This window comes from Lithobates pipiens, unplaced genomic scaffold, assembly GCF_037356315.1.
Source record: "Lithobates pipiens isolate NorthernLeopardFrog02 unplaced genomic scaffold, aLitPip1_a1.2 Scaffold_16, whole genome shotgun sequence".
Classification (NCBI taxonomy): domain Eukaryota; kingdom Metazoa; phylum Chordata; class Amphibia; order Anura; family Ranidae; genus Lithobates; species Lithobates pipiens.
In genome coordinates, this window is record NW_027507748.1 from 13,611,783 (window position 1) to 13,638,130 (window position 26,348).

The 26,348-nt window shown below is 49.1% G+C and overlaps 1 protein-coding gene across 3 annotated transcripts in view; it reads right to left on the reverse strand.

The window, feature by feature from the left end:
* POPDC2 (popeye domain cAMP effector 2) overlaps window positions 1-26,348 on the reverse strand; it is a 59,072-nt gene that overhangs the window by 12,627 nt on the left and 20,097 nt on the right. The window contains exons 1-4 of one of the 3 annotated variants that reach the window (XM_077479592.1): window positions 24,798-25,089; window positions 8,990-9,503; window positions 4,945-5,053; window positions 2,252-2,603 (exon numbers count right to left, since the gene is read on the reverse strand). In XM_077479592.1, coding sequence (XP_077335718.1) covers window positions 2,252-2,603; window positions 4,945-5,053; window positions 8,990-9,477 — 949 coding nt within the window. In that variant the 5' untranslated portion in view covers window positions 9,478-9,503; window positions 24,798-25,089. Of the gene's footprint in view, window positions 1-2,131; window positions 2,604-4,944; window positions 5,054-8,989; window positions 9,504-24,797; window positions 25,090-26,348 lie in introns of those variants that run through there. The other 2 variants (XM_077479590.1, XM_077479591.1) reach the window with 2 other exon arrangements.

Genomic DNA, 26,348 nt, shown 5'->3' on the forward strand with positions numbered 1-26,348 from the left:
CCCTAAAATGGACCTTCCGCTCATCGGATTCCTCCCCCCCCTCCGGCGCCACAATTGGCACCTTTCAGGGGGGAGGGGGGTGCAGTTACCTGGATAATCCAGGTATTCTGCACCCACTTCCGGGCTAGCTCTCTGCGGAAAGGGGCGTACATTACGCCCCTTTCCGCAAGTGCCCGCCCCCTTCCGCAAGTGCCCCGCTGCCTGCTGGGAAACACACAGATCCCAGAGGCAGCGGGGACCGTCCTCATTGCGCAGCGCGGCTCGCGCATGCGCAGTAGGGAACCGGGAAATGAAGCCGAAAGGCTCCACTTCCTGATTCCCATACCCAAGATGGCGGCGGCATCACTCGAGTGTCGATCTAGAGATCGGCTTCGGGTGCCGACATCGCGGGCGCGCTGGGCGGGTAAGTGTCACTATTTTAAAAGTCAGCAGCTGCAGTATTTGTAGCTGCTGACTTTAAAAAAAAAAAAAAAAAAACGCGGAGTCCCGGCGGACTCCTGCTTTAAGAAATTCATTTGTTTCTGAATCTCCAAAATTGCAATGAATTCGAATGCGTCTGAAATAAGAAAACAAAAATTTTGTACGAAATTCGAATCGTTTTCTAAACGAATTTGAATGTTTTTCAAATTTCAGGAGAGGATCACATAGAATAGAAAATAATAGAATATAATAGAGTAAAACAAAAAAATTGAATAAAATTAGAGAAGAATAGAATATGAAAGAATATAATACAATAGAGTAAAACAGAACAGAATAAAAAAATATATAAAAAATAGAATAAAATATGAAAGAATATAATGTAGTAAAACAGAATACAAATAAAATAGAGAAGAATAGAATATAATAGAGTAAAACAAAAAAAAAAAGAATAAAATAGAGAAGAAGAGAATATGAAATAATATAATACAATAGAGTAAAACAGAATAGAATAAAAAATAAAAAGAATATAAAAAAAATAGAATAAAATAGAGAAGAATATAATAGAGTAAAACAGAACAGAATAAAAAAGAATATAAAAAAATTGAATAAAATAGAGAAGAATAGAATATGAAATAATATAATACAATAGAGTAAAACAGAACAGAATAAAAAAATAAAGAATATAAAAAAATAGAATAAAATAGAGAAGAATAGAATATGAAAGAATAGAATATCATAGAGTAAAACAGAATAGAAATAAAATAGAATAAAATAGAGACGAATAGAAAAGAATAGAATATAATAGAGTAAAACAGAACAAAAAAATAAAAAGAATATAAAAAAATAGAATAAAATATAATAGAGTAAAACAGAATAGAAATAAAATAGAATAAAATAGAGACGAATAGAAAAGAATAGAATATAATAGAGTAAAACAGAACAAAAAAATAAAAAGAATATAAAAAATAGAATAAAATATAATATAATAGAGTAAAACAGAATACAAATAAAATAGAATAAAATAGAGACGAATAGAAAAGAATAGAATATAATAGAGTAAAACAGAACAGAATAAAAAAATCAAAGAATAGAAATTTTTTTCAAAAAATTGAGAAGAATACATTAGAAAATAAAAGAATACTAAAAACAGAAGAGAATGAAAAAAATAAGAGAATAGAAAATAAAAGGGGTCTATTTGTTGCACTGTGAATGTCTCAAGCATTCGCTCCTATAATCCTGAATTTTGACTAAATTGTTTATTTCCTGTGATTGTGAGCTCCATCTAGTGGCCATTCTGTGGCGTTTTCCTGAAATATGTGAACCAGGAAACAATACCACAGTTAGCCACTGGGTGGGGCACTGTTATGCCCTCTCAGGAGCTGGGGGAACATATGCCGGTCGGGAAGCAATTTAAATCTGACCTGGGAATACAAAGCTAAAGGGTCCGATACGAAATGAAAAATGCTGTCAACTGGGAGGCCATACAATTAAAAAAAAAAGAAAAAAAGAAAAAAAAGAAATGAATAACGAAAAAAAATTGCAATAAAAAGAGAAATTCAGAAGTGACTGGTTCTCTTTCATATTGCCGCAAACACTAAGCACAAAGCCACGAGTGGCACAACCGACATCTGTAAGGAGGGGGTTAGACAAGCCGACACCGGCAAGCACAAGCACACACTCTACAAGGATTTGCAGGCAGGGTGGTACTTACGGGGCCTCACCAGCTGCCCGGCCCCCTCTCACTTCAAATACTCCCCCTCGCTCCCATAATCCATAAAGGAGCCAGGCAGCTCCGCAAAATCGTCTAGAATGAGGCTGCTCGAGTCCTCACCCAGGTTGCCACTCTCCGGCCGCAGACCTCGGCTGCTAGGGGGTGGCGCCTTCCTCGGGGGCGGGTCGTCCTGCTGAAGGCGGGAGGCCAGGGGATCGGCGATAGGTCGTATGTCGCCCGCCAACTCTGGGGTCGGCCCCACCACGTGGTAGAGGCTGGGCAGGCGGATGTCGAAGCGGAGGCCGAACTTGGTGAACAGCTTGTCGTTGAGGGCGTAGAGCTTCTGGGAGATGTCAAAGCCGAGGAGCGAGGAGAAGAGGCGAGCTATGTACTTCTCCCTGGCCAGGAGAAGGTAAAGCTTTTTCCGGGGCCAGCTGATGTAGGTGCTGTCCATCTCCGCCGTCAGTGTGACCTGAGAGATTACAGATACAAAGAAAAAGTACAAATTACTGCATTTCACTTTGTTCCCGTTTTATTTTGTTGCAAAGTTCAGATTGACTTTAAATGTGACCTTTTAGTGACTTTACAAGAATGTATTCATACAGACATGACCTCCCGTCAGTGACTTTGTCTAGGCTGAGGTTAGGTCACCAGTGATTGACCTTTCCTGGGCTGAGGTGAGGTCACCAGTCATTGACCTTGTCTAGGCTGAGGTGAGGTCACCAGTCATTGACCTTGTCTAGGCTGAGGTGAGGTCACCAGTCAGTGACTTTGTCTAGGCTGAGTTGAGGTCACCAGTGATTGACCTTTCCTGGGCTGAGGTGAGGTCACCAGTCAGTGACTTTGTCTAGGCCAGTGTTTCTCAATTCCAGTCCTCATGGCCCACTAACAGGTCATGTTTTCAGGCTTTCCATTATTTTGCACAGGTGATTTGATCAGTTTCACTGCCTTAGTAATTACCCCAGCTGTTTCATCTGAGGGAAATCCTGAAAACATGACCTGTTAGTGGGCCATGAGGACTGGAATTGAGAAACACTGGTCTAGGCTGAGGTGAGGTCACCAGTCATTGACCTTTCCTAGGCTGAGGTGAGGTCACCAGTCAGTGACTTTGTCTAGGCTGAGGTGAGGTCACCAGTCATTGGTCTTTCCTAGGCTGAGGTGAGGTCACCAATCAGTGACCTTGTCTAGGCTGAGTTGAGGTCAACAGCCATTGGCCTTTCCTAGGCTGAGGTGAGGTCACCAATCATTGGTCTTTCCTAGGCTGAGGTGAGGTCACTAGTCATTGGTCTTTCCTAGGCTGAGGTGAGGTCACCAGTCAGTGACCTTGTCTAGGCTGAGGTGAGGTCACCAGTCAGTGACCTTGTCTAGGCTGAGGTGAGGTCACCAATCAGTGACCTTTCCTAGGCTGAGAGGAGGTCACCAGTCATTGACCTTTCCTAGGCTGAGTTGAGGTCACTAGTCATTGACCTTGTCTATGCTGAGGTGAGGTCACCAGTCATTGACCTTGTCTAGGCTGAGGTGAGGTCACCAGTCAGTGGCCTTGTCTAGGCTGAGGTGAGGTCACCAATCAGTGACCTTTCCTAGGCTGAGGTGAGGTCACCAGTCATTGACCTTTCCTAGGCTGAGTTGAGGTCACCAGTCATTGACCTTGTCTATGCTGAGGTGAGGTCACCAGTCATTGACCTTGTCTAGGCTGAGGTGAGGTCACCAGTCAGTGACCTTGTCTAGGCTGAGGTGAGGTCACCAGTCAGTGACCTTGTCTAGGCTGAGGTGAGGTCACCAGTCAGTGACCTTGTCTAGGCTGAGGTGAGGTCACCAGTCAGTGACCTTGTCTAGGCTGAGGTGAGGTCACCAGTCATTGACCTTGCCTAGGCTGAGTTGAGGTCACCAGTCATTGACCTTGTCTATGCTGAGGTGAGGTCCCCAGTCATTGACCTTTCCTAGGCTGAGTTGAGGTCACCAGTCATTGACCTTGTCTATGCTGAGGTGAGGTCACCAGTCAGTGACCTTGTCTAGGCTGAGGTGAGGTCACCAGTCATTGACCTTGCCTAGGCTAGGGTGAGGTCACAAGTCAATGATCGTTCCTAGGCTGAGCGGAGGTCACCAGTCATTTACCGTCCCCTAGGCAGAAGCGTATGTATGTATGTATGTATGCATACATACATACATACATACATACACACATACACACATATATATACATACACATATATACACACACACACACAGTAGTGGTTTGCAAGTGGGTTTACCGGAGTTATGGCTGAAGATATCACCCATAACCCCGGTATCGTTTTTTTGCATCTGATGGCTGGCTTTCTCATGAAACCGTACCAAGTGGCTCATGGGCCTCTCGGAACGATTTCCGCAGTGGCAGGAGGGTATGACCCCTCCCATCACTCGCCTGTGTTTCTCGGGCTTATCGTTTCCGCTAGGTACACCCGAGAAACGCTCCGACAGTGCAGCTAGCTACTCCCATAGGCAATCAAAGACTAGTAAACTCTTTGGTGGCCTCTTTGGCCTTGGGAGGACTGGAGTGAGGTCACAATGTTGGCAAGCGGTTAAATACAGGGGGATCCCATTGCTGGTCTCCATAATGTTAATTTCCTGGACTTCTGAAAACGTTAGTCGTCATAGAGAAGTCAGAACTCCTAATCTGCATTATTTGCTCCAATCAATTGACTCGGAAATCCATTGGATCACTATGGAACCCTGGGATTCTAAAAAAAGGGAGGAGAAGGTCAGCAATGAAAACCTTCATGGACTTTTCAATGTGGATTCCTTTAAGGAAGAAGTCTGGGTGGTCTCCTCACCTGGAACGTCCCCTCCTCCGAGGGACGCAGCGATTCCCACTCTGGCGAGTCCAGGAACTGATAGGGGAAGATGTAGTGCAAGAACTGCCCATCCAGGCTGACCTTCACCCTGCGGAGGAAAAAACACAAAGAGCCGGGTCATGGAGGACTCCATCGCCACGTCTGGAGCCATGTTGGGTCATTTATAGAGATGGGAGCAATCCCGACACAATCCAGAGTCTTCCACTGTTCATAGAACGGTCGATAAAAGGGGGACCTTCTAGTGTTTTTGAATAATTTGAGGTGTATATAAGAATATGATCACCTAGTAGAAATTAGAGAGAAATTGAGCGTTTTCCATTTTGAGAAATTTTTGTGAAAATCCTGTAAATTTCTGTGAAGTTTTAGACGATTGAAAGGTTTCTTTAAAATTATTTTGTATGCTGTACATATGAACATGACCACCTAGTAGAAATGAGAGGAATTTAACGGGTTTTTTTTGCGGAATTTATGAGTGAAATAAGTATTTGATCCCCTATCAATCAGCAAGATTTCTGGCTCCCAGGTATCTTCTATACAGGTAACGAGCCGAGATTTGGAGCACTCTCTTAAAGGGAGTGCTCCTAATCTCAGCTTGTTACCTGTATAAAGGACACCTGTCCACAGAAGCAACCAATCAATCAGATTCCAATCTCTCCACCATGGCCAAGTCCAAAGAGCTGTCCAAGGATGTCGGGGACAAGATTGTAGACCTACACAAGGCTGGAATGGGCTACAAGACCATCGCCAAGCAGCTTGGTGAGAGGTGACAACAAAAAAAAACAAAATGACAACCAAATATCGGTCAGTCTCCCTCGGTCTGGGGCTCCATGGAAGATCTCACCTCGTGGAGGTCCAATGATGATGAGAACGGTGAGGAATCCGCCCAGAACTACACGGGAGAATCTTGTCAATGATCTCAGTTGGGACCCTAGTCACCAAGAGAACCATTGGTAACACACTACACCGTGAAGGACTGAAATCCTGCAGCCCCTACAAGGTCCCCCTACTCAAGAAATCACATGTACAGGTCCATCTGAATTTTGCTAATGAATATCTGAAGGATTCAGAGAACTGGGGGAAAGAGTTGTGGTCAGAAGAGACCAAAATCGAGCTCTTTGGCATCAACTCAACACGTCATGTTTGGAGGAGGAGGAGGAGGAATGCTGCCTATGACCCCAAGAACACCATCCCCCACCGTCATACATGGAGGTGGAAACATTATGCTTTGGGGGTGTTTTCTGCTAAGGGGACAGAACAACTTCACCGTATTACCCTTCCATATCCTCAATATACACGATTATATAATAATAATAATAATGTGCTGCCAATTTCCGCATCCCTCCAAAGTCCGCAGGTCCCCAAGGAGTATCATCTCTATGAGCAATTTCACACCCAGACACCATCTCTTCCCTCATCTCAGCAACCCCCCAACAGCGAGATGACATCATAGAAGGCAAATCAAATCTCCTAGGAATGATCCCATTTTTAAATGTTATGCTGGTCTCCCCCGTCACCTCATCAGCTACCTCACACATTCTCCCCAACATCTCACCCCTTCCACCTCAACAGTCTCCGGACTCAACGCCTCGCACCTTAACGACCCCTTTAAAATAAGCTCCAGGTCATAATGCACGTCTTAATACCCTCCACTCACCACTTCTGCACAAACTGCCCTCCACACTCCTCTCCTGTACATACCGCCCCATGTCATCCCTCCACACTCCCCTCCTGTACATACCGCCCCATGTCATCCCTCCACACTCCCCTCCTGTACATACCGCCCCATGTCATCCCTCCACACTCCTCTCCTGTACATACCGCCCTATGTCATCCCTCCACACTCCTCTCCTGTACATACCACCCCATGTCATCCCTCCACACTCCTCTCCTGTACATACCACCCCATGTCATCCCTCCACACTCCTCTCCTGTACATACCACCCCATGTCATCCCTCCACACTCCTCTCCTGTACATACCACCCCAAGTTATCCCCTCCACACTCCTCTCCTGTACATACTGCCCCATGTCATCACCTCCACACTCCTCTCCTGTACATACCGCCCCATGTCATCCCTCCACACTCCTCTCCTGTACATACCGCCCTATGTCATCCCTCCACACTCCTCTCCTGTACATACCACCCCATGTCATCCCTCCACACTCCTCTCCTGTACATACCGCCCCATGTCATCCCTCCACACTCCCCTCCTGTACATACCGCCCCATTTCATCCCTCCACACTCCTCTCCTGTACATACCGCCCTATGTCATCCCTCCACACTCCTCTCCTGTACATACCACCCCATGTCATCCCTCCACACTCCTCTCCTGTACATACCGCCCCATGTCATCCCTCCACACTCCCCTCCTGTACATACCGCCCCATGTCATCCCTCCACACTCCTCTCCTGTACATACCGCCCTATGTCATCCCTCCACACTCCTCTCCTGTACATACCACCCCATGTCATCCCTCCACACTCCTCTCCTGTACATACCACCCCATGTCATCCATCCACACTCCTCTCCTGTACATACCACCCCAAGTTATCCCCTCCACACTTCTCTCCTGTACATACTGCCCCATGTCATCCCCTCCACACTCCTCTCCTGTACATACTGCCCCATGTCATCACCTCCACACTCCTCTCCTGTACATACCGCCCCATGTCATCCCTCCACACTCCTCTCCTGTACATACCGCCCCATGTCATCCCTCCACACTCCTCTCCTGTACATACCGCCCCATGTCATCCCCTCCACACTCCTCTCCTGTACATACCACCCCAAGTTATCCCCTCCACACTCCTCTCCTGTACATACCGCCCCATGTCATCCATCCACACTCCTCTCCTATACATACCGCCCCAAGTTATCCCCTCCACACTCCTCTCCTGTACATACCGCCCCATGTCATCCCTCCACACTCCTCTCCTGTACATACCACCCCATGTCATCCATCCACACTCCTCTCCTGTACATACCACCCCATGTCATCCATCCACACTCCTCTCCTGTACATACCGCCCCATGTCATCCCTCCACACTCCTCTCCTGTACATACCGCCCCATGTCATCCCCTCCACACTCCTCTCCTGTACATACCACCCCATGTCATCCCCTTCACACTCCTCTCCTGTACATACCACCCCATGTCATCCCCTTCACACTCCTCTCCTGTACATACCACCCCATGTCATCCCCTTCACACTCCTCTCCTGTACATACCACCCCATGTCATCCCCTCCACACTCCACTCCTGTACATACCACTCCATGTCATCCCCTCCACACTCCTCTCCTGTACATACCACCCCATGTCATCCATCCACACTCCTCTCCTGTACATACCGCCCCATGTCATGCCTCCACACTCCTCTCCTGTACATACCGCCCCATGTCATCCCTCCACACTCCTCTCCTGTACATACCGCCCCATGTCATCCTTCCACACTCCTCTCCTGTACATACCGCCCCATGTCATCCCCTCCACACTCCTCTCCTGTACATACCGCCCCATGTCATCCCTCCACACTCCTCTCCTGTACATACCGCCCCATGTCATCCTTCCACACTCCTCTCCTGTACATACCGCCCTATGTCATCCCTCCACACTCCTCTCCTGTACATACTGCCCCATGTCATCCCTCCACACTCCTCTCCTGTACATACCGCCCCATGTCATCCCTCCACACTCCTCTCCTGTACATACTGCCCCATGTCATCCCTCTCCACACTCCTCTCCTGTACATACCACCCACTGTCATACTCTCCAAACTCCTCTCCTGTGCATTACCCCCCCCCCCCCCATGTCATCCCCTCCACACTCCTCTCCTCCTGTCCTGTACATACCACCCACTGTTATACCCTCCAAACTCCTCTCCTGTACATACTGCCCACTAACTTTCTCTCCACACTCCTCTCCTGTGCATTACCCCCCCCCCCCACACCCCCCCCCCATATCATCCCCTCCTTGGATAGGTAAAATAAAAGATGTTGAATACAGCGGTCTTCATCACCCACCTTCCAGAGATGAGAAGGGACAGGCGGTCAATAGGCGTCTTCCCCTCCAGGGCGTAACTCTGGTCGGCATTCAGGGAATGGACCTCCATCCCGCTACAGTGAGCGATCTCCTTGAAGACATTCAATGAGACATGCATGGGCTTGTACAGGGTTTGGTATAGAGTGTCATAGTCTTCTCCGTAGGACTCCCTGTGTAACCTGTACATCAGATGTCCAATTTGCACCACGCAGAGCGCCATCAGGATGGCGTTCCAGGTCACAATGTCCACGCCACAGATGAACAGGCCGCCCCACAGCGCCATTAAACAGAACGAAGCCCCCATTAACAGAAGGATGTAAATGCAGCCAAGGATTCCGCTGCCACCCATGGAAGCCAACAGGAAGACGAGGCAGGCCAGGTGATAGATCGACCACTCCATGTAGGTTTTCCATCCCACACAATTCGGAGCATGGAAGAGCTGCTCCGCCACTGTGCGGTTCGTCTCCATATTTCTGTCCCCTCCGCCTGCTACACCTGCAAGACAAGAAGACAACATGGTCACTGGAGCAACCAAGACACGGGCAACGGATATGTAGGGAAATGTAAAGCATTACTCTACTCAAAGGGGAAACAATTTACATTTCAAAAAAGTCTTCCCTGCAAAGCCGACAGCTAACATTTCCTGGTCCCTCCAACTGCCATTGATCTTCATTTCCTGGTCCCTCCAACTGCCATTGACCTTCATTTGCTGGTCCCTCCAACTGCCATTGACCTTCATTTGCTGGTCCCTCCAACTGCCATTGACCTTCATTTGCTGGTCCCTCCAACTGCCATTGACCTTCATTTGCTGGTCCCTCTAACTGCCATTGATCTTCGTGGTTTGAGAGAAGTGACCTGCCACAGTACCAAGTAGCAATGGCATGCTTCCATCCCAGGTAAATTGTATAAAGAAAAAAGTGGGCATGTGGGACTTTAAATGAAGCATGAATTGAGAATAAAAATAATGAATACATGTGAGTAGATAAAATGATTTAGATTTAATATATAATCAATAACCCCTAGGGGTAGTCCATGATCTGAATGCATACAATAGTAATACAGTAATATAAATACAGATATAAAATTTCATAATAATAATAATAATCCGAAAATCTGGAGTAGGGACGAGCTTGGTGTTCGAGTCGAACGTATGTTCGACTCGAACGTATGTTCGACTCGAACATTGGCTGTTCGCATGTTTGGCGAATACCGAAATTTGTGTGGCGCTCATGGCCCACAATGCACTGCGCCATATCGCAGGGCATTGCTGGCTCATGATTGGCCAAGCATGCACTGTGACCCCTTGTCTCAATGTCATCATCAGTCACTCCTTCCCTAGACCCACCACGTCCTCCTGAGGAGTCCCCTGAACTCTTTGAGCACAGTGTTGGGTACATGCTCCAGGAGGATACCCAGTGTTTTGTGGGCTCTGATGATGATACTCAGCTAGAGGAAGGCAGTAGCGTGAGCGCAGAGAGAGGGGATGCTCAAGAAGGACAGCAATCTGGCAGTCATGTTCCACCAGCTGCAGCATACTGCCAGGTTTGCTCCAGTGATGAAGAGGGAGGGGATGATGAGGTCACCGACTCCACGTGGGTGCCTGATAGGAGAGAGGAGGAGGAGCCACATCTCCAACGAGGCAGGATGCCCTCCGGGGGGCGGCTTAGGGGCAGCACACTGACTGAATCACACCGCAGAGCTCTGCCTGTGCAGGGCGCTGCCTCTGCGCATTATTACAAAAGTTCTTTGGTGTGGGCCTTTTTTGAGACGAGTGCATCAGATCGCACTGCTGATATTTGCAACATATGTCTCAAGCGTATCTCGCGTGGCCAAAACTTGACCAGACATATGTTGACCTGCCATGCAGCTCGTTGGCAAGCGTACCTTAAAGACCCACACCAAAGAACAAAGCGGACCTCTCCTTGCTCCTCATCAGCTGGCATCTCCAACCCCACTAGACCTTCAGTCCTCTCTGAAACCTGATCTGAGAGGAATGAAGGTGTAGAATTAGGTGCGTCACAGCCAAGTGCTTCCGGGCACTCTGCTAGCAGTACACCCATGTCTGATTGTAGCAGGCAAATGTCCCTGCCCCAGCTGCTGCACCGCTGAAAGAAGTTTGCTCCCAGCCATCCACATGCCCAGCGGTTGAATGCTAGCTTGGCTAAATTGCTAGCACTTCAACTGCTGCCTTTTCAGTTGGTAGACTCGGCCCCCTTCCGTGAGTTTGTGCAATGTGCGGTTCCTCAGTGGCAGGTCCCCAAACTCATGGTCCAGCAGGCATGGACAGGGACGTTTCCTGTCTTTCACGGCCCTTTGGGTCACTCTTCTGGCAGCTAGGAAGGATGCAGGACAAGGTGCAGTAGTGTTGGAGGTTGTTCCGCCACCACGCCTCCAACATGCTACTACTGGTTGTGACACACCTCTCTCCTCCACCCCCTCCTCTTCTTCCTCCATGGCCTCTTCCAGTGCTCTGTCCTTGGAACCAGCGGTGCTCCATAGGTGTTCAAGGGGCTACGCAAGTACGCAGGCAAAACGATGCCATGCCGTGCTTGCGCTGGCTTGTTTGGGGGTCAGAAGCCACACTGGGGTGAATATTTTGTCAGCTCTGCAGGGGCAGGCCGAGAGGTGGTTGACTCCACGCCAGCTTAAGCCAGGAATGGTGGTTTGCGACAATGGCACCAACCTCCTCTCCGCCCTCCGACAGGGACAACTGACCCATGTGCCCTGTGTAGCTCACGTCCTTAACCTGGTGGTGCAGTGGTTCTTGGGCAGGTACCCAGGCTTACAGGATGTCCTGAAGCAGGCCAGGAAAGTCTGTGTGCATTTCCGCCGATCATTTAATGCCTGTGCTTGGCTGGCTGAGCTCCAAAAGGAGTTGAACTTGCCCAAGAACTGCCTTATATGTGACATGCCCACCAGGTGGAACTCAACGTTGGCCATGCTGCAGCGGCTGCACACGCAGCAGAGGGCCATCAATGAGTACCTGTGCGACTACGGCACCAGGATAGGGTCAGGGGAGCTCGGTTTTTTCTCACCACGCCAGTGGGGCATGATCAGGGATGCATGCACTGTCCTGTCACCGTTTGAGGAGGCCACAAGGATGGTGAGCAGTGACAGTGCATGCATCAGTGACACTGTACCTCTTGTCCACCTGTTGGAGCATACGCTGCGTGGAATAATGGACAGGGCACTTGAGGCAGAACAGAAGCTGGAAGAGGGGGACTTCCTTGCCTCTCAAGACCCCCTTTATCCAGACAGTGTTCCCGCTGTGCCACCCACCACACAGGAAGAGGACGAGGAGGAGGAAGAGGAGGAGGAGGATGATTGTGTCAGCATGGAGGGGGAGCCTGACACTCAGCATCAGCAGTCTTTTAGGGATGATTTACAGTCCCAAGAAACCCGTGGACTTCTACGTGGCTGGGAGGAGGTGGCTGCGGATTATGTTGTCCTTAGTGACCCAGAGGACTCCGGACCGAATGCCTCAGCTAACCTACGCTGCATGGCCTCCCTGATCCTGCAAAGCCTGCGGAAGGATCCTCGTATTCTTGGGATCAAGGAGAGGGACCATTACTGGCTGGCCACTCTCCTTGATCCACGGTACAAGTGTAAGGTTGCGGACCTTATCTTGCTGTCGCGAGGAAGCAGAGGATGAGACATCTCCAGGAGGACTTGCAGAAAGGTCTGTGCAATGCGTTCCCAGAGACTGGGAGGTTACAAACTCCTGGTCCTGGACAACGTGTTGCTGAGGCTTCGGTCAGAAGGAGCGATGGAGAAGGTGGCCATCTGACCGATGTGTTCAGACAATTTTTTAGTCCGCAGCCCCAAGGTATGATCGGTTCCAGAAAACATTGCCAGCGTCTGATTTACATGGTGCAGGAATACCCAGGGGCAAGGTCAGACTTGGACACCTTTCCCATGAAAATCCTCTGGCTTACTGGGTCTTGAGGATGGATCACTGGCCAGAGCTTGCACAGTATGCAATTGAGCTACTGGCCTGTCCTGCATCCAGCGTTCATTCAGAACGCACCTTCAGTGCTGCTGGTGGCTTTGTAACCGATCACAGGGTGCGTCTGTCCACCGACTCAGTTGATCGACTGACCTTCATAAAGATGAATCAGTCTTGGATCACCACCAGCTACCAAGCACCTGAAGCTGATGTAACCGAATTATTTTTTTGGAAATGTCACATCCCTTCAAGACTGCCTATGCTGATGCTGAGTGACTGTCCTGTTATGTTGACTGACTATCCTCTTCCTCCTCAATGATCCTGCTGATATCTTGGAAGAACATTTTTGGTTCTGGGTGATGCCACCAGTCCAATTTTTCAGCCCGTTTAACAGGGGCATGTAATTACAATTTTTGATGCAATGCTTTGTAGCAGGGCTCATTCCTGCACTCCAACTAGAGTATATGGGAGAGGTTGCAGTGTCGTGGCACCAGCACCAGTGCCTAAGGCCCAATTTTTCAGCCTGCATGCCGGCATGCAATTACAATTCTTGATATAATATTTCACAGCAGGGCCCGTTCCTGTGCCCACCCAGAGTAACTGTGAGGACTTATAGTGTTGTGGCACCAGCACCACAACCACCAAAGGCCCAATTTTTCTACCACTGTTCAACAATGGCATGTAATTACAATTCTTGATATAATCGTTCACAGCAGGGCGCTCCAGCGCCCACCAAGAGTCACTTTGAGGGCTTACAATGTTGTGGCAAAACCAACACCTTGTTCCGCCATTTCTGCCGAGCATATAGGGCAGGCCCCTACTTTCAAACATCCGACTTACAAATGTCTCCTACTTGCAAACGGAAGGAGACAACAGCAAGTGAGATGAAAAAAGATGGACGACAAAACAAATTATACAGGGGTGATAACCCTTCCCTATGTTTTCCAAAAATCTTAAAAATAGATTTTTTGACTGGAGCTACACTTTAAAAATGTACCAGTTGAAAATTACAAACAGATTCAACTTAACACAACAAACCTACACAGTCCCTGTCTTGTTTGCACCGCCTGTATACTGCTGTTCTGAGTATATAGGGCCTGGGGGCCACACGCATTTCCTTTTTTTAATATGGGTACGGGGTTCCCCTTAATATGCGTACAAGACCCAAAGGGGCTGGTAATGGGCAGGGAGGGCTACCCATGCCATTTTTCTCAATGATTTTCATCCATATTGCAGGAACCAGATATAACATTAAAACTGCAAGCAGTTTTAAATGATTTTTTTTCCGTTAGATGTCATTTTGTGCAGGGACTGTTCTAAACACGGGAAACACGTGGCACTTCACAGGCATACTACAGACACCCCCCAGGCACCATATTTAAAGGAATATTTCACTTTTTTTTTTTCACTTTAATCGTCATTAAAATCAGTGCTCCCGCCAAAACGGTCGTTTTTAAAAACATTTTAGGCATTGACCCATGTCCCCTGGGGCAGGAGCCAGGTCCCCAAACCCTTTTTAGGACAGTATCTTGCATATTAGCCATTAAAATTAGCACTTTTATTTTCGAACGTTCGAGTCCCATAGACTTCAATGGGGTTCTAACGTTCGCAAAAATATTTGGTCCATTCGAAAGTACCGGGGGGTGTTCGGCTCATCCCTAATCTGGAGTACAGACAAATCAAAAAAAAATAGATGTGTGTGACATTTTTCAGTAATTAGCTATATCCATTTAACACGTTGAATCCAACACTCAGTGTTTTTTTTGTTTTGTTTTTTGTTTTTTTGTGACACATCACACTTCTCCTCTTTTTTTCTTTTTCACAGATTTGTTTTAATACATATACATTCTGTACCTAGTGGACTAGTGTGTTGGGGGCGTCTGGGTCGGTCGGCTTCTGTTCCCCAAGGGCCCCGCCCCCTGACATTGTTGGGGGGGGGGGGGGATGGTCGGAACCCCGCCTCAACCCCGGATGAGACGGTTATATCTCAGATTAGAACAGATCCCATTGCTGGAAGTTTTGCCCAATTTTTGGGCTATATTGTAAGTAATTTTTTTCAATTAAGTGGATCAATTTGATACTCTCTCTATATAACAGAGGTTCCACATATATTAATATTTGTCATATTCATTTGCTTTTTTAGTAAAAACATGCATCCCACCCCTGATGACTGGCATGAAGCCAAGAAACGCGTCGGGTTCTCAAACTAAGGATGCCCAATTAAGCTTATTTTAATCCTTGATAATATCAATTTTATCCGATAGAGTTTGTACTCGTTCATGCGATTTTATGATTTTGATTGGTAATTTATGTGTTTCTGATATGAACCGCATCCATGTATGTCCATTGATTGGTCTATACTCCAGATTCTCTGATTATTATTATGAATTGTTATATCTGTATTTATATGACTGTATTACCATTGTATGCATTCCGATCATGGATTACCCCTAGGGGGTTATTGATTATAAGTTAAATCTAAAATCATTTGATCTACACACATGTATTATTTATTTTTATTTTCAATTGACATGCTTCATTTAAAATCCCACATGCCCACTTTTTTCTTTAGGCCATTGATCTTCCTTTACTGGTCCCTCCAACAGCCTGGGGGGCTCTGATGGGGACAGTTGATGTAAGGGGGGACTGATGCAGACAGTTGACATAAGGGGGGACTGATGCAGACAGTTGACATAAGGGGGGACTGATGCAGACAGTTGATGTAAGGGGGGCTCCGATGGGGCAATTGATGTAAGGGGGCACTTTGGTAGGGGCAATTGATATGTAAGGGGGGCTCTGATGGGGACAGTTGATGTAAGGGGGGCTCTGATGGGGACAGTTGATGTAAAGGGGGACTGATGCAGACAGTTGATGTAAGGGGGGACTGATGCAGACAGTTGACGTAAGGGGGGACTGATGCAGACAGTTAATGTAAGGGGGCTCCGATGGGGCAATTGATGTAAGGGGGCACTTTGGTAGGGGCAATTGATATGTAAGGGGGGCTCTGATGGGGACAGTTGATGTAAGGGGGGCTCTGATGGGGACAGTTGATGTAAGGGGGCTCTGATGGGGCAATTGATGTAAGGGGGCACTTTGGTAGGGGCAATTGATTTCTAAGGGGGGTTCTGATGGGGACAGTTGATGTAAGGGGGCTCTGATGGGGACAGTTGATCTAAGGGGGGCTCTGATAAGGACAAGTGATGTAAGGGGGGCTCTGATGAGGCAATTGATGTAAGGGGGCACTTTGGTAGGGGCAATTGATATGCAAGGGGAGCTCTGATGGGAACAGTTGATATAAGGGGGGCTCTCATGGGGGCAATTGATGTAAGGGGATACTCTGGTGGGGGCAATTGATGTAAGGGGAACTCTGATAAGGACAGGTGATATAAGGGGGGCTCTGATGGGGCAATTGATGTAAGGGGGGCTCTGATAAGGACAGGTGATGTAAGGGGGGCTCTGATGGGGACAGTTGATCTCCTCTGTCACACCGCTGACATTATGCCCCCTGTACCGGCTCCTCTCCTGGACTGAAATGGCTTATTCGGATTTCACTGCACACTGTGAGCTTCTCACCATTTGCATTAGAAGCTGCTACAAATTAGAGAGAGCTTGTCACATTTCCTGGCTGGAGGACGTCCAGCATCATCTAGTGCTTCCCCCCCCCCCCCCCCCCAATTCATCCATCTTCTTCCCTTTACAGTTCCTGTTTTTTCTATAGAAAAAAAAAAACTATTTCTATAACACACATATTTGCTATGAAAGCCATTGTATGATGGAAAGCTGGATTCCTTTATACACCATTGGAATATACGTATGGAAATCTGACCAGGCCGACAACACACCCAGGAGGGAGACACCATTCCTCCGGTAGATTTAGAAATACTGTGGTGTCACCTCCCCCCTGCAGCAGCAGGAAAGCTTTACTTCAGAATCCCTAGCCAGCGATCAGCCACTCAGACTGTGCATTGTAACTTTCTAGCACATCGGTAGCAGAGGCTGATCTGTGTCACACAATGTGTAAACACAGCAGCTACAGAAATGAAATAACTGAGTCAACATCTTAGATCAGGACGCTGAGGGTGGATGACGCCCGCACAGTGGCAGCTTTCCAGGGAGAGGAGACGCCATTGTCGGGGGAGGGGTGTGATCATAGACAGGTAATAATAATACCTGCAAGCGTTACATTTTACTTACACCAACACTCAGCATTACAAAAATCTCCCCGCCGAGGCTGGCTGTGTGTCCAGAATGGATTTATATATGAGGAGATCCCGGCAAAGCCCAGATCTTGGGAATCCACACAGAAAACATCCCCAACAACTGCGAAACCAACTCAGGAAACGGAAAAAGGAATACTAATCTATTCCTTACTAGTCACAAGGGATAAAAATCCACTTTGTGTGCGGCAAATGCCTTTGAAAACCCAGATATTACCTTGTAAAATGGCAATGCATAGCTATGGGAGGGGCCAGTCAGGCTCCACCCACTATAGGCTGCCCGCAGGGCTGGTGTTAGACTATTCTGTGCCCTACCCCCCCCCCTTTTACATCCCCCCAACAGCAATATCTACTGCCCACATTTTACTCCCCACCCGATGATGGTCTCCTTTACCCACCTTCACATTACAGCCCCCCTAAGCTCTGACCCCCCCCCCCAATTCACATTGCAGCCCCCCTAAGCTCTGACCCCTCCAATTCACATTGCAGCCCCCTTTAACTCTGCCCCCCATTCACATTAAAACGCCCCCTAAGCTCTGCCCCCGCATTCACATTGCAGCCCCCCTCAGCTATTCAGCTATTCTCCCCTCAGCTCTGCCCCCCCTATTTACATTACAGCCCCCCCTGATTCACATTACAACCCCCCCTCAGCTCTGCCCCCCCATTCAAATTACAACCCCCAGCTCTGCTCCCCCCATTCACATTACAACCCCCCCCCCCCTCAGCTCTGCCCCCCAATTCACATTACAACCCCCCCTCAGCTCTGCCCCCCAATTCACATTACAACCCCCCTCAGCTCTGCCCCCCCTTCACATTACAACCCCCCCTCATCTCTGCCCCCCATTCACATTACAACCCCCCTTCAGCTTTGCCCCCCCTTCACATTACACCCCCCCCCCTCAGCTCTGCTTCCCCCCCATTCAAATTACAATCCCCCAGCTCTGCTCTCCCCCCCATTCACATTACAACCCCCCCCCCCCCTCAGCTCTGTCCCTCCCCATTCACATTACAAACCCCCTCAGCTATTCTCCCTCTCAGCTCTTCTCCCCCATTTACATTGCAGACCCCCTACACTATGCCCCCCCACATTACAACCCCCCCCCCTCAGCTCTGTCCCTCCCCATTCACATTACAAACCCCCTCAGCTATTCTCCCTCTCAGCTCTTCTCCCCCATTTACATTGCAGACCCCCTACACTATGCCCCCCCACATTACAACCCCCCCAGCTCTGCTTCCCCCCCATTCACATTACAACCCCACAGCTCTTTTCTCCCCCCCCACATTCACATTACAACCCCCCAGCTCGATCCCCCATTCACATTACAACCCCCCTCAGCTCTGATCTCCCCCCATTCACATTACAAACCCCCTCAGCTATTCTCCCCCTCAGCTCTGCTCCCCCATTTACATTGCAGACCCCCTACACTATGCCCCCCCCCCCCCACATTACAACTCCCCCTCAGCTCTGCCCCCATTCACATTATAACCCACCCTCAGCTCTGCTCTCCCTATTCACATTGCAGCCCCCTATACTCTGCCCCCCACATTACAACCCCCCTCAACTCTGTCCCCCCCACATTACAACCCCCCTGAGCTCTGTCCCCCTCCATTCACATTACAACCCCCTCAGCTATTCTCCCCTCAGCTCTGCTCCCCCATTTACATTGCAGCCCCCCTACACTCTGCCCCCCCTACATTACAATCCCCCTCACCTCTGCTCCCCACATTCACATTACAACCCCCCCTCAGCTCTGTTCACCTCCCCAGTCACATTACAACCCTCCCTCAGCTCTGCTTCCCCCCAGTCACATTACAACCCCCCCCCTCAGCTCTGCTCGCCCCCCCCCTCCAGTCACATTACAACCCCCCCTCAGCTCTGCTCGCCCCCCCCCCCCCCTCCAGTCACATTACAACCCCCCCTCAGCTCTGCTCGCCCCCCCAGTCACATTACAACCCCCCCTCAGCTCTGTTCACCTCCCCAGTCACATTACAACCCTCCCTCAGCTCTGCTTCCCCCCCAGTCACATTACAACCCCCCCCCTCAGCTCTGCTCACCCCCCCCCTCCAGTCACATTACAACCCCCCCTCAGCTCTGCTCGCCCCCCCCCCCCCAGTCACATTACAACCCTCCCTCAGCTCTGCTTCCCCCCCAGTCACATTACAACCCCCCCCCTCAGCTCTGCTCGCCCCCCCCCCTCCAGTCACATTACAACCCCCCCTCAGCTCTGCTCGCCCCCCCAGTCACATTACAACCCCCCCTCAGCTCTGTTCACCTCCCCTGTCACATTACAACCCTCCCTCAGCTCTGCTTCCCCCCCAGTCACATTACAACCCCCCCCCTCAGCTCTGCTCGCCCCCCCCCCCCAGTCACATTACAACCCCCCTCAGCTCTGCTCGCCCCCCCCCCAGTCACATTACAACCCCCCCCTCAGCTCTGCTCGCCCCCCCCCCAGTCACATTACAACCCCCCTCAGCTCTGCTCGCCCCCCCCAGTCACATTACAACCCCCCCTCAGCTCTGCTCGCCCCCCCCAGTCACATTACAACCCCCCTCAGCTCTGCTCCCCCCCCAGTCACATTACAACCCCCCCCCCTCAGCTCTGCTCCTCACATCCACAGTGCAGCCCCCCATTCACATTATTGCCCCCTCAGCTCTGCCCCTTCATTCTCCTTCCTTCATTGGATACACAGAATGAAGAGCAGGAGGCAGGACAGCTCTAGACAGCGGGAGACACAGCAGCTTTGAATGGAGGGCGGGAGCTGCCGGAGTAAATGTTTTAAGTGTCCCAGCAGGCGATTGGTAGCTAGGACCACCTTACATCCTAACAACCAATCACCTGCTGGGACACTTAAAAAGTTAATTCCAGCAGCTCCGCCCTCCGTTCAAAGCTGCTTTGTTTCCCGCTCTCTGTCTAAAGTTGTCCCGTGGCCGCCTCCCGCTCTCCGCTCTTCAATGATATCAACAGCGGTGGCCGAGGGGAAGAACCGGCTCCTAAATGGCGGAACCGTGGTGGTCCAGATGGGACACTGACTCGCGGTCCGCACATTTATATGATGGCTGGAGTAGGGAAACCAGCCGCCCCGATGGCGCCCTAGGCGGCTGCCTAGTTCTCCTAGTGGTAGAACCAGCCCTGGACACGTGGGATGCTGAGCCTCCATGATTGGAAGTACTGCAATATGATTGGTCCAGGAATACTAATACCTCTGAGCAAAATTTATCCTTTACATCCCCCGAGGGTGACATGTCCGGGACCAGAGGGGTCCTCTCATACCAACCCCTACGATGGTAGGGGTGCCCACATTTGTAGAAGGGGCTACCGTCCCTAGCCCCTATTGATGGTTTGTCTCGGCGGAGGTCGGGGGGGCAGACCGTGAAGGTCCTCTCCCCTCCCCCTGTCCTCCTCTCCTTCCCTTTCTTAGGTTCCCCTCCTCTCCCTTCCCCCTGTCCCCCCCCCCATCCCTTACATTACCCCCCGACTGTTCCCACATACCTGAAGACCTGACACCAGACACATACCCCCCACGCCCTTACATTGAGGACCGTTGTAGACGAGACCTTTATTAACCACTTGGGATCCGCGCTATTGCAAAATGACGGCAATAGCGCGGACCCACATTTTCGGGACTACGTCTATTGACGTAGTCCCGGTTACGAGCGGCCTGCGCGCCCCCTGAGGGGCGCGCGCGGCGCGCTCTGTGATCGGCGAGTCCGTGAGACTCGCCTGATCACCGATCCGTGTAAGGGGTCGATCCCGACCCCTTATCACGTGATCAGCTGTCAGCCAATGACAGCTGATCATGTGATAAAACGGAGCCGGTAATCGGCTAGTATTCCTCCTCGCGCTGACAGCGCGAGGAGAAAAAAAAAAAGCCGATCGCCGGCGGCCGTGTTCGGGACATCAGTCCCGATCACGGCCAGCAATTTAAAAGGACACCTGCCCCCTGCCAGTGCCCACCTGCCACCCGCAGTGCCATCCTGAAATAAAGTAAGTGCCCCCCTGTCAGTGCCACCCAGCAGTGCCCATAGTGCCCACAGTGCCACCCAGCAGTGCCCACAGAGCCACCAAGCAGTGCCGACAGTGCCACCCACAGTGCCACCCAGCAGTGCCACCCACAGTGCCACCCAAAATCTGCCTCAGGTGCTGCACCCCAGTGCCGCCCATCAGTGCCCAGCAGTGCCGCCCATCAGTGCCCAGCAGTGCCGCCCATCAGTGCCCAGCAGTGCCACCTATCAGAGCCACCTATCAGTGCCACCTATCAGTGCCCATCAGTCCCATCTATCTGTGGTACCTATCAGTGCCCATCCGTGCCACCCATCCGTGCCACTTATCCGTGCCACCCATCCGTGCCATCTTATCTGTGCCCATCTTTGCCCATCAGTGCCGCCTTATCTGTGCCCATCGGTGCCGCCTTATCTGTGCCTATTAGTGCCGCCTTAACTATGCCTATCAGTGCCCACCAGTGCAGCCTATCAGTGCCCACCAATGCAGCCCATCAGTGCCCACCAATGCAGCCCATCAGTGCCCACCAATGCAGCCTATCAGTGCCGCCTAATCAGCGCACTTCAATGAAGGAGAAAAATGACCCGTTTGCAAAATTTTATAACAAACTATTAAAACATGATTTTTTTTTTTTTGCATCTTTTTTTGTTTGTTTAGCAAAAAATAAAACTCCGAGCTGTAACTAAATACCACCAAAAGAAAGCTCTATTTGTGGGAAAAAAATGATAAAAATTTCATTTGGGTACAGTGTTGTATGGCCGCGCAATTGTCACTCAAAGTGCATCAGCGCTGAAAGCTGAAAATTGGTCTGGGACTGAGGGGGGTTTAAGTGCCCAGTAAGCAAGTGGTTAAAGAAAAGTGACAACGACTTCTTGATGACACCATTCGTGCACGATGCCCAGGAGAGACCGCCCTGTGATACAGGATGGACAATGTGACCCTAATCAGGCTAAGCGCCACCGCGTTTTCTCCTTCCGCTAATGGAACAATTCAGTGATAACGCGAAGGCAGACACATAGGGCTTTTCCTCCCTACACCCTCCCCCTTGGAAATTTATATCCCTCATTTTTTCAGTTGTGTTCTTGGGATGAGGGGATTTTTTTCCAGTTAAGGTGTTCTAATTATTTAACAGATCACACATCCAGTAACATGTCTACAAAAAAATTTTGTATATTTTGTATTTCTTTCTTATTTTCAATGTTTTGGACGTCTGTACGTTACTTATCTGATTGTAACTCTGGCATACTCTGATATGCAGTTTGTATTTTCCCTTTTCCTTGAAGAAAAATAAAAACTTTTATGGGAAAAAAAAAAAAAAAAAAAAATGATTGGATAGCTTAGGTAGATCCTTATATTACATCGTCTTGGTAAAATGTATGGTGACCTTCATGTATTTAAAAAAATAAAAATAAATCACAGAGCGATTTTCCCAGGGAACGCACGCGCACATTTCTTCTCTGCGAATGGGTCAAAAAAATAAATAAAGTGAATATTATCAGGAAATTTCCTGAGCCGATTAAATGTTTTTCATTTTTCAAATGCCACATTCGGGCCACTAGATGGCGCTCAATATCATAGCAAAATCCTTAAGGGCCAGTTCACACCACATGCAGTCCAGTGCGTTTTTCTTTTTTTTTTTTTCTGCATCAAAAACGCATGGAAAATAGGTTATATGGTTTCCAAATGGAATAGTTCACACCAGTGCTTGCCGTTCCAGTAAAATAAAAATAAAAAAGTAGAACATTCTGATTTTTTTTTCTGCCCTGGAATGCTGTAAAATGCATCAAAAACGCACCAAAAACGCATTGCAATACACTTTTACTCATTTAAGGTTAAGAAAAAAAGGAGGGTGAAAAAAAACGCATTGGAACGCATCAAAAATGCACATGCAGAAAAGCTCCTGGAACGCACCCGCACTGCGTTTCTATGATGCGAACCGGCCCTGAAAGATTATGCTACTTGCAGTTTACAAAATCATTTAGATGTGGCCGCCGCATTACTTTTCTTTTTTTTTTTCTTTTTTTTAGGACCTTTTTTCCTTCTGTTTTCACCTGGTGATCTGGCCAGTAACGCCCCTCCGTTCATAGAGCACCCCCTCACTCTGGATGAAGGAGCACCTTTCTACAGCAGTCTGGGGGGAGGGGAGTGTTTGATATATCTAAATCTGCTAGTACATTTAACACATTGAAGCCAAATCCAGTTAATACTCTATCCCAAAAGGGGGGGGGCTGTAACTGTATATATAAAAGGTTTTTACATAAATAAAAAGCTGATCATTGTGAGCACCCCTGTCAGCGGTAAAAACGGTTGACTCCAGCCCTCTAATTGCTACATCTGTAAGGCTGGGCTAACACTTATGCGGCGTGGGAAAAGATTTTGCTGGAGTTTGGCTTTAGCGTGTTGGTAGATCTAAAATCTATACATCTAATGCCCCCCCCCCCCTGTACACGCGGTCGGATTCTCAGACGGAACAAAAAACGCGCGATCGGATCGCGTTGTCGGAAAATCCGACCGTGCGTGGGCTCCATCTAACTTTTTTTCCCCCCCCCGCCGGATTTTCCGACGCGCAAAAAAGTTTCGAGAGCGGGATCTAAAAAAAACAAAAAAAAAAAAAATTCCGACAACAAAAATCCGATCGTTTAAAAAATTTCCGATCGCGTGTAGACAATTCCGGGCGGACAATATGTGCCGCGCATGCTCAAAATATGCTAAAGAGACGAAAGCTGTTGGCTACTCGGCCTCTTTATAGTCCCGTCGTACGTTTTGTACGTCACCGCGTTCCGAACGATCGGATTTTCCCCCGGCGACTTTCTGCGACCGTGTGTACGCAAGGCAAGTTTGGGCCAACATCCGTCGGGAAAAAATAAATAATCTGATGGATTTTGTAGTCGGAAATGTCCGACCGCATGTACGGGGGATTACAATTTCTACCCCCCCCCCCCCCCGTGTGGAAGGGGGGGGGCGCTTTTATACAGGAGGTGTGTTTCTAGCCAGATCACCAAAACACAGGTATTTTATTCAAGCGAACAAAAAAGAAATAAAATAAAATTTCAATTGAAAACTAAAGAAACACAACGCATGTAAAAAAAAAATAAAAAAAAAAATAATAATAATAAATAAATAAATACATAAATAATAAATAAATAAATAAATAAAATAAAATAAAATAAAATAAAATAAATAAATAAAAAAAAACAAGCAACACAACGCAGTTCACAAAACACATGCCAACGCACTCATGGTGAACGCCCGCACTTTGTGGTGAACGGGCCGTTAAACTTTAAACTTTCCGCACCAATTGTTGGCGGTATTGTAATCAAATCACTTATAAAAAATGTAAATTTAAAAATCGACCACGTGCAACAAAAGAAAAATAAAAAAAAAAACAAAAAAAAATTAAAAAAAAAAAAAACGCGCATGCAGCCTACGCTGCGACCTGCGATACAACGCGGCGTCAGTGCCGAGCTGCAGAACTGGAAGGGAACTCGCAGGAAATCCGATACTTTTTTTTTTTTTTTTTTTTTGCAGCGCCGGAATGCGTCTTGTAGTAAGGGATGAGCGACAGGCTTGCAGGTGCATTGTGGGTAAGGCTACGATTAGGTAATACAAGTTAGAGGGTAACTTACCTGTAGTATATGGGGGGGGGGCTGTTGAGATATTTGGTCACCCCAGTTGTTTCCACCACGGATCAGGAACAGCAGAGCTGGGGGGGTCGTCGTTACTCCATGGGGTGGTCGGGAATTGCCAGTCCTAGGGTTCCATTGGTCTCCTCCAACCGCGTTGAGGGTTAGATCATACTACTGGTGGTGGTGCTGCTATGCCCCCCTTGTGCCCTGCGGGGATCTCATGGCATTGACTCCGGAGTTGTGTCCGCACTCCCTCCCTGGCCGGCGTACAACTGGCTGTACACGGGGGGGACAGGGGGAGACGGAGGCCTCTGGAATGTCTTGTGGTGACAGCTTGAAGTGAGAGCCCAGCTGGATGGCCATGTTTGGTGCTGAAATCCAAGCTGGGTTAACACAGCGAGAGAGAGATAGAGAGCAAGCTCCAGAGACATTGCACAGCTCCCCGTCATACCAACTACGCCGCACACTTTACACCCGGCTCACGTTTAAAAGGGTCCGCCAGCCCCAAAAACTCACGTTTTTTTTTTTTTCGGCTCTGGGTAGACCCTGGAGAAATAAACCACCTTACTTTATTTTTATCTGTGGGGGGAACCCCTGCATTGAGGGATTCCCACTCTCTCGGGGGGGAATCTACTCTGAACTGTGGAGGATCCCTCGTTGTCAGGGACTTTCGGTCCTTCGCTCCCCGAGTCTGTGACACCAGGGATTCCCACTCTCTTGGGAAAAACTTTTGCCCTTGGGGGCCCCCTGGGGCTTATTGCACCGGGGTGATTTCACTCTTTTAGGGAACTTCTGCCCTTGGATCCTCAGTTCTGTCACAGTGGGGGGAATCCCACTCTCTTAGAGAACCTCCGCCCTTGGGTCCCCAGGTATGTCACACCAAAGGGGTGTCCCACTCTCTCAAAGCCTCTGTCCATAGGTCCCCAGGTCCTTCACACCCAGGGGTGGGGGAGGGGGGGAAATCACACTTTCTCAGCATACCTCCGCCCTTGTGTCCCTAGATTTGTTGCACGGGGGGGGGGGTCCCACTCTCTCTCGAAGAACTTCTGCCCTTAGGTCCGGAGGTCCTTTACACCCGGGGGGGGGTTCCCACTTTCTAAGAGAACCTCTGCCTTGGGTGTCCAGGTCTGTCACACCGGGTTGATCCCGCTCTCTCAGGGAACCTCAGCTCTTGGCTCTCCAGGTCTGTCACACCAGGTTGATCCCACTCTCTCAGGGAACCCCAGCTCTTGGCTCTCCAGGTTTGTCACACCAAGGGGGATCCCACTTTTTCAGGAAACCTCTGCTCTTGGGTCCCCAGGTCTGTTGTACCAGGGGGAATCACACCTTCTTTGGTTACCTTTGCCCTTGAGTCCTCTGGTCTGGCACAATGGGGGTATCCCACGCTCTTGGGTCCCTAGGCCTGTCATACCAGGGGATCCTAATCTCTCAGGGACCCTTTGCCTTTTGGATCCCCGAGTCTATTGAACCAAGAGGATTCCATTCTCCATTGGGAACCTTTGCGTCCCTGGGTCTGTCGCATTGGGGGATCCCACTCTCTTGTGAAGCCTT